Below are 9,765 nucleotides of genomic sequence, written 5' to 3'. Positions count from 1 at the left end.
GGTTGGCGTTAGGAAGGGCATCCAGCTGTAGAAACTCTGCCAAATCAGACTGGAGCCTGGTGTTGCCATCCGGTTTCACCAGTCCTCAGTCAAATCGTCCAACCCATGCTAGCATGGAAAGCGGACGTTAAACGATGATGATGATGATGATGATGATATATATTCACACACACATATATAGCCCTCATCTATAACCACCATGCCCCCAGACAGCGTATATACATATATGTATCATTTATAATATCATCCACAAAATGTTTTATTCCATTACTCTAAAACTGAGTTCAGAACAGAACAAATATTCTCTAATACATCCTGTACGTTGTTTACAATACAAATCAGAAACACTATATCAAGGAAATTTAGCTTTACTTATTCTAACTGATTTTCACAACTTCATACATCTTTATTGCTTATTTTTTAAATGAAATACTTCAATTCTAGAATATTCATCAATTTAATTCTCAATGCATTTCCTCTTTTTCAGTCCTCAGATAATCAATGGTTATGTAATGCAATTCTTGGCTACATTGAATATAACAGGAATTCCAGATCAAAATATGAAAGTCTATATAGAACAGAAGGTTTTGGAATTTTTAATTCCCAATCTAAAACGTATTGTAGGTATGTATTCTTGAGCATTATTCATTGTTCTTTAATCTATTTGAAACTTTTAAACATGCAACAGTCTGAGAAAATCAAAAATTCCACAGACAGTCTGACTACTTCTATTGTACAGATTGTATTGTCCTAGTGGTTAGTGTGCTGCTCTTACTATCAGGAGGTCAAGGTTTTCATTCCCAGATTGGTGATATAGTGTTGTTCTTGAGCAAAACACTTCATTCCACATTGCTCTTTAATCACTTTGATGTCTGACATGTTTCCCGCCATGCACCTGTACAGGTAATGTCAATTTCACTAATGGAATGAGCTAATATACAACACAAACATTTCAACTCTATAAACAAATCATCTCATCAACTTATTCTGCAAGTTATTGCATAACCCCCATCTATCACCAATTACAGAATAGCTTACAAAAGTGAAAACTATAAACACAAATACAGAGCATTTTTGCCAAACAGATTAACAATATTGCATATGGAATACAGATATTTTCATATCTCAGATCATGAAACGTACAAATGAAGACCAAAGGAGTGATATTTGTGCACTCACTAATCAACTCAATTAAGATATTTAAAATGACTGTGTTTATTAAATTTGATTCTCTGATATACCTGCTTCATTAAAACCATCCAGATGTATTATTCAGTTGAATAATATTTCACCAGATATCACCATCTGCTGTTATAAATCTGCTCTTATTGAAACGTTGTTTCTTCTTTCAGAACTCTTATGTTATTCCTTCTTTTCTTCCAGGATTAGATACATTCAATATGTATCAATACATACAGTTTCCAGAATTAAGGAAATTGCTTGGACTGGTAGAAATTACACCTGAAGTTGCTTCAAAATTGGTTGCATCTGCTATAGACATATTTACCAATCCAGAAAGAGTAAGTAGATATTTTCCACACAAATGATACATACATATTAACTTTTCTTTCTTTAACTGTTATTTTTCAGTTATAACATTATGAGTGAATGGACTGAGGTCATGTTGGAGCACTGTGTCAAAGTGTTTTGGCAAACAAATCAACCTCAGTAGTGTTTTTTTTTCTTTAATTCTGGCAGTTATTCCACTCGTTTCTTTTGTTGAACTGCATAATTACAGGAAGATAAACAAACCACTGTTGATTGTCAAGTAGTATGTTGTCAGAAGACAACTTGAGCATTATTATCGTTTACAGGGAGTAAACAAAATTTAAGTCTACACTATGTTATAAATTCTTTCATATTCCTCTGTTTTTTATTGCATCAGATTCTACCATTTATTGAAGATGAAACTTTATGGGTAAAGATATGTGAGAATGCAACTCTTTTCCAAAAGTTGTTCCCATCCATCAATGATCCAAGGAATATACAATCTGCATGTCAAATGATAGCAGCAACTGATTATGCAAAACTCTTACAACAAGTAAATAAAACACTTCCTGGCTTCAGCAGTCTTATGGAAATGGTAATATTTTAAATATTCTTTAGCTTTGTTATCTACCACATCTATTTCATCATTAATCAAGTATATTACTGTATTATCTTATAGAAATATAGTAACTTTTTTATTAATAAAACACCAGTTACATTCCCTTTTATTAACAACAAAATATTTTGTTTCAACATGCATCCATTCCTACACTGGTTAAATTCACTCAGTGAACTAGTGTTCTTTCATTAGATAAAGTTCAAAGAAATTCATTTCTAAAAATATCTCGTTTACTTTCTGCATAGCTCTTATATAAGTTAGATAATATATCTATGTCCCTTTAATTTTCTTCCTGAGAATGTGAACCTGAAACTACTCTAAATACCATAAAGTCAATAACTCATTACAATGTATTCTTGAAGATCTATTCACAATGTCCTTGATAAAATGAGAGAAATCATTTTCAAGATGTTTTTTTGCTTTTAATTATGTTGTGTTTGTAATGGTAAAATTTATATTGTATATACATACTCAAGAAGTAAATATCAATGTCAGAAATTTCTGACAGTAATTTAAGTTATTGTAATCATATACTAATTTAATCTGGAGACTAATGGTTGAGAGGAGAATTCCCAAATCTGCCACATTTCTACTGCTTTGCTCTCCTTATATGCTGCTTTTTTTAATGATCTTACTACTTCTGCATTAAAGAATTACAAAAATGAAAGGTGTTGAATGCACTACATGAGCAATTTCCACTGACAATATACTACATCACAAAACATGTTTCTCAACAAATCCAGAATAGGCCACTTATTTAAGGATTTTCTTGAGGAAGGTTGGCTCTCTAGATATAATTTCTAATAAATTTGTTTTCCTGCATCAGAAAAATGCATTATTCTACAATTATACATGATTCCTATTTTACTACTTCAGGAAGTATTGTAAGATATGTGCTTCAGTTTCACATCTGTGATAAGAATAAAACAGAAATGCTGTTGTATTCCATACCTAGCAGAAACAAATTTGTAGTACATTAGACATTAATTGATATCAATTTTCCTTGTCATTCATTTGTTTCTAATTAGATTTTTTATCGTCCACACTTTAAATATTTCATCAATAATGTACTCAGTATATAATAGATATCTGTTTATACCGTTATACAATGCTCATACAGATATATTCAAATGTCGTTTTCAATGATTTATTTATCTATTTATTTCATCTGATCTTTTCAGTATATGCAGCTAGCAAATTACTCATATGGCCAACAGATACCAGTGGACTACACAGCATATGCAAATTCTCAAATGGAATTACAGGTTTTGATTTCTGAATTGGTCATGAAACCTCCCAAATTTGTATTGGGAGTTAATAGTAACATCTCAATAGATTTATTTACTGAAATGCTCACCAACATCACAGAAAAAGATTTACTGCAGAAAGTTGCCAAGTATGTGAACATTTTTTGATATTAGCAACAGTTTTTTCATTCAATCTTTGCATGTTTTCTATAATTACACTGTCACAAAAATTATAGAACCTTAAATAAATAGATTTTCTCACTGACTCACTGGTCTTATTCATGTTTATTGTGCAAGTAATAGTCAGAAATACAAAAGTTAATATCATCCCCGATGCCTTATCATCATTGCTCTTATATTTTAGTTGAGATAAGTCATGAAACATCAAACAAATCAGTATATCTTTCAGAATAACAATCAGAATGTGTATATCAAACATATTTATCACCGCAGTGTCTACCAAATCAGCTTTTAAATTTTCAAGACAGTAACTGCTTGCTTAATCTACGATCTGTTAATGATATTACATTCACCTGGTATTTACTTTAATCTTAATTGCATTCTCTCTTTTGCAGTCCCCAGTTGATAAATGCTTATGTGATGCTGTTCTTTGCTACTTTGAGTAAATCAACAGTACTTCCAATTCAAAATATGCAAATCTATGCACAGAAGAAGATTTGGGACTTTGCAAATGCCAATCTGAAACATATTACAGGTAAATATTTCTGAACTGTGTTCTGTGTTCATCAGTCTATTTAAAACTTCTAAGCATCCAGCAATTAGATAAACTCAAAAAAATTTGACAAAGATATGGGATTCTACTATCTTATTCCAGATGTAGTTTAGCTGTAAGCACAATAGTCAAATAAGGCCCAACTTAGCAAAACATAGAATAGCTCTATTGCAAACTGCTGCAGAGAACACTGCTGTATTTTGTACAACATATTTATTTTCTTCTTATTTTATAACATATACTTTATGTACATTTTTGTCTCACATGTTTCTGTCTATAAATATATATGAAACACTGCTTTATAAAATAGTGTCAAATAAAATGGAAATTAATTCACATGTATGCTGCCACTTGGATCCTTGTCAGAGACACATAATGTGTAATGGAAATACTAGCTTCTAAAGGAATGACTTATTTAGAAAAGAAAGCCTTATCCTAGCACTTTTGTACCAAATTACAATGTATATGTTACGGTAAAATTATTTCAAGCAATTTTTCTATCAATGCAGGAACTAATGGATGTTTAACTCCATTTTCATACATCTACTGTCAAGATTAATACAAATTTTCATTGTGATATATGAGTTCTATGGACTTAATTACTTGTTTCACCTCATTAAAACTGTTAACAATCATATGTCAATTTGAATGTTACGCCTTTCTTCCTTAAATCATATAAAGATGCAATAAGATTTGTTTTGTTCCAAATGAATGTGGCACAATATTTGATAACTGAAACAAATACCTGTACCTTGCACACATTTTTTCATATAATTTCTAAATTTTAATAGCAACAGTATATATCTCAGATAATTTTCTTTTTGATATACTACTTTACCTTTGTCATAATAATTGAAAAATTTATCTCTAACATCTCAATCTGTCATTCATAGTGTGCAGTGTTGTAAGTGACAATAAACAGAAATAGTTGCAGATTGATTATCAAAAAGATGACTTAATAAACCAAACATTCAGTGCTGAAGAATGAGACAAAGTTTCAGAGAAGATGATTACTGAAAAATTGTCCAACTAATTAATAAGACCTTATTCTGATTGCATCTTACAAATTTCATGATGATGGGTTAATCATATTCTGCTTTGTTAACTGAAAAGAGAGTATTATTCATGAAGTTGTAAGCTAATATTTTCAATATTGATCTACTTGATACAAGACTGAACTGTTACACTTACACTGCCCTAGGAAATATACTGTGCCTCTCTATGCAATGAGAATATATCATTTGAAGATATATAAAAATTTCAAAATCAACTATACATACTTAAAAAGCTAAACAGTTACTTAGTTGTATAGCATCCATGACTGATGACATTAAAACATTTCTACAACTTCATCAAATCATATAAAATAGATATAAAGCTTTTTGTGATAATAAATCAAACAAAAATAACATAAAATCAAATATCCAATGGAAAGATTTATGGTGATTTGGAATGTTATATTCATCCAGAAAGACTAGATTATTCACATAAGAATAAAAAATGTAATTCATACGGAAAAATGTATCTTTTAAGGAATGCATGCATGGCATCAAATTAAAACTCTTTCTTATGATAAAAATGTATATGTATGTACATATGAGTTGGCATTTTTACTTTTGAACTTTATTTTTCCAATTTCACTCTCACTAAAATTAGTCTACATACATATGCACCTAAGCAGAGTAGTTATTACAAACATAATGAAATACAACTTCATATACTATAGATATATAAACACACATACATGTACAAGTAGGTAGAAATATCATGTCAGCATAAATAAGGAAAAAATCATGGACTACTTAGAAGCACGAATTTTTTCTTTCTTTTTTTGTTTTTAGTTGTAAGTAACTTTTAAAGAAAGGTAGTAAATAGCACCTTTAGCAAGCCTGTTTGTAATAAACCAGGTCTGTAACCCTTGTTAGTGGTTTTCATGGTATCAGGAGAAGGCTTACCAATACTATGACAAATTTTTTTCATTTCTTTAAATTCATTACTATTAGAGCATTATTTTCAGTAATTTAATAAGTTGAGCCTCACAACTTGTACTCTCCTAAACACAAAGAAGTCTATGCTAACTATTTTTGGTTCAGAAGATTGATTAGGGAAAGGAAACATCCAGTGGTAATTATCTATATCAATATTGCTGAATACTACTTTTCCCTCAACAGAAAGAACTTCCCTCGATTATATACATATGATAAAATATTCGATAAGTGCACTTTCAAGGTCAGCTTTAACTGCCTTGGCAACATAGAATCCCAAATATTGAACCACAACAAAACAACATATTCACTAACAAGTCAAACCAAGCTCAGTTAGACTTGTTGCAGTGACTGGTCACAATCACCTTTCGAATATAGATGGCTGTGTAAAGAACTTATGGTTGAAGTATGCAACAGCAGAGACACCATCAAAATGTATATCAGGCTCACAATAAATACATATAAGGCCCACTTTATGCAATACCTCTGTACATTCAGAAACAAAAGAATGAAGAACCCAACATTGTTACTGAAACTGATCTGATATCTGAAAGACAGTGGTATCAATAACTCTATCATCAAGTTAAATATTGCAACACAAGCAAGAGCCTACAACATACAAGGTACAAAATGCAACTCGTAGTGTGACTGAAAAATTAAACATCTTTACTGCAATCAACAGCCAACAGAAAAAAAACACTATCCCTTCTTTACATGTTCATTTGGTGTAACACCTTTTTTGTGTTAATGATTTTTATTTTTGAACCTGTAGTTCTTTTGCTCCACACAGACAGCAAGGTCTAAGAATGTAGCATACTTTTGAATCGATTTCCATTTTAATCATTTGAGAGTGTTTTATAAGGCTGTGTTTCACATATGTATAGACAGATACACATGTCACACATGACAAGAATTCATGGGGAAATAAGTACCATAAACTCTTATTGACAAATTGTTTAATTCTAGAGCACTATCAAACTTCATGGCTGATTCCACGTTTTTAGATGTAATTGGCATTCCATTAAAACTTTCAATAATGATCTGATGAATTTCAAATCCAGGCAGAGCATGATTTTTATGACTTCAGTTAAAATTGTAATCAAAGTCATCAAAGGTTTGATAAGGCATTTGTATTGCTTTGAAGTTTTATATTGCATTATATATTTGTATAATGCTAATACCCATTTAAAAATATACAGATAATTAGACTTCAACAAGAGTAGCATTGTGCCATATTATTAGCATCATATGTATATACAATACAATATGAAGCTTTGCAGTATCATAGATTGTTGATGCTGCATCTTGAATAGCTTGAAGGAGAAGAACTAATTATATCTTAATACATAAACCATACAAAGTGAAACCAGCAATGGAACTCCTATACAGTTACTTTCCTCATATTTATGATATTTAGATTGAAAGTTTTTATTTAATTAGCGTTATTTTCCATCATGTTTTATAAATCTACTTCATTGAAACTATCCAGATGTTTTAATTAATTGACAAGTGCTTCACTGTTTATCCTTGTCAAAGTTCTAAAATGTTCTTAAAAGATTATGTCTGTCCTTTCAGAACCATTATATGATTTGTTTTCTTTTCTTTTAGCATCAGATACTTTCAACATGTTTGAATATATTAAGTCTTCAGGATTACAGAATTTTTTTGAAATTAAACCAGATATGGCTCCACAGTTAATTACTGCTACTTTAGAGCTGTTTGCCAGTCCAGAAAGAGTAAGTAGATATTTTAGAGACAAGACATAAGGAATTAAACACTGTTTTCCGTTCTTTTTTTTTACAGTGCTTTTTTTTATTCAGTAATGTACTGCAATAGCATTTTTTAAGATTTCTGACTTCAAATTGTTAGAATAGTTGATATAGTTATGTCCATTCATGTCCTATTAAAGGTCATTTGCAACTAGTATAAGTCTTATGTTGATGTAAATTTGTGAGCAATTTTGAAAGTAGTTTCATTTATTTTCATTATCCCATTTTTTATTTAACTATTTAGTTGATTGTTTTAATCTAAGGAAATCTTGCTATTGTACAAATCAAGAAAAAGACCATGAACACATGCAATGTATCTTCTGTAAACATTAGATAATCTAATAGCTATAGACTACACACTGAAGATTTATGATTTAATAAAATGATATAAACATTTTAGTTTGAATCAGAAAGAGTTTGGGCATTATGATTGATTAATGCTCAAGTTAATAAAAAAAAACTTAACTTCACAATATATTACAAATGTTTTTCATATCACTTTTCTTTATCTTTCATCAGCTCTTACCACTTATGCAAGATGAAACACTATGGAAGAAGATGTGCTATAATACAACTATATTCCAAAATATCTTCCCATCATTTAAAGATAAAGTTTCTATAAAACATTTATGTTCTCTGATAACAAGTGTTGATTTAGAAAAGCTCTTACTACAAATAAATCAAACACTACCTGGTTTCAGCAATATTATGGAATTGGTATGTTATAAATATCCTTTATTTTTATTCCAATGCTTTCCCTTCAGAACAATATTTTTTTTTTTTTTTCAGTATGCTTCTACTCTTATACTGGACCTATATTTACTTTTAAGTTTATCTCTATAGATTTTCTATAAAATTCAGAACCAGCACTGCAAGTTACAGCATTTTAAAAATAGGGAAATCAAAAATAGGAAAAAAATATGTAATTCATGTAAATACATATTTCAAGCACCTCATCTAACCCATCAACTATCCATGTTTAAATACCCTCTAGGTTTTGCAGTGTAACATAATTGTATATACATTCCAATTTGCATATTTAACACATTCTTGGCAACTGGTACATATATATTAACTGCTAGATTAAAAGAAAAATTTGAAGATGTACCAGTCTCCATATTCAATAATATATATATTTATCTGTACTCCATCCTCCTCTCCCATCCCCTATTCCTCTCTCATCCCTCCTACTCCTCTCCCATCCCATATATTTATATGTATTCCTCTACCATTCCCCTATTCCTCTCCCATCCCCCCTCATAATATCTTGACCACCAACTAACTCTCCTTTTTTTCATTTTCTATTCCTCTTTCTTTCTTCTTTCCTCACCTTGGCCTTTTCACCATTCTCCTCATGTTAACATACACATCTTTTCTCTCCTCTCTATGTAATACTACCACTACATTCTCGAAATTTCACTCAATCCACAAGACTCCACTCATTTGAATGAACAGCACTTGGAATCTACATCTCCACACTTTCCATTTGTAGTGACAAAATATGAACTCCTATCGGAATTGACAGACCATGGACAAAAAACATTTCTACCACTTCTACACACCACTTTCCTTGGATATGTAAGATGTCATAGTTCCTTGCAACTATAACATCCTACATATATTTTTACTTTTACTTTTATTCTCTTATTTCCCTTTATACTTCTTATTTCCATCCTTTTCCAAAATAGCTCATTACATTGAACTCTACTATTTCCCTCTATTTAACCATCTCACATCGTCTCTGATGACGGGATATCCCTAATATCACAGAAACAACTGTAAGACTAACTTCCACTTCCTAAATGTCCTGAAAATTCCACACTTGTATTATTATTGAACCAAGAGTTTAACTACGGTCCTTCCATAGCACTTACATAGCCTTACCTGCCACCTTGGGTCTTCTGGATACCAATATCTCTTTTAT

At 30.7% G+C, this 9,765-nt stretch overlaps 1 protein-coding gene across 1 annotated transcript in view; it reads left to right on the top strand.

Annotated features, from left to right (window-relative positions):
• Positions 1–9,765, top strand: part of LOC106873159 (uncharacterized) — a 161,723-nt gene that overhangs the window by 28,574 nt on the left and 123,384 nt on the right. Inside the window, exons 18-24 of the mRNA XM_014920386.2 lie at positions 488–624; positions 1,384–1,520; positions 1,886–2,083; positions 3,289–3,503; positions 3,930–4,069; positions 7,681–7,808; positions 8,361–8,558. Of these exons, the coding sequence (XP_014775872.1) occupies positions 488–624; positions 1,384–1,520; positions 1,886–2,083; positions 3,289–3,503; positions 3,930–4,069; positions 7,681–7,808; positions 8,361–8,558 (1,153 nt within the window). The remainder of the gene's footprint in view (positions 1–487; positions 625–1,383; positions 1,521–1,885; positions 2,084–3,288; positions 3,504–3,929; positions 4,070–7,680; positions 7,809–8,360; positions 8,559–9,765) is intronic.

Source organism: Octopus bimaculoides, chromosome 1 (genome assembly GCF_001194135.2).
Source record: "Octopus bimaculoides isolate UCB-OBI-ISO-001 chromosome 1, ASM119413v2, whole genome shotgun sequence".
Lineage (NCBI taxonomy): Eukaryota > Metazoa > Mollusca > Cephalopoda > Octopoda > Octopodidae > Octopus > Octopus bimaculoides.
The sequence above is the reverse complement of the archived record's forward strand: the minus strand, read 5'-3'. Positions and strand labels throughout refer to the sequence as shown.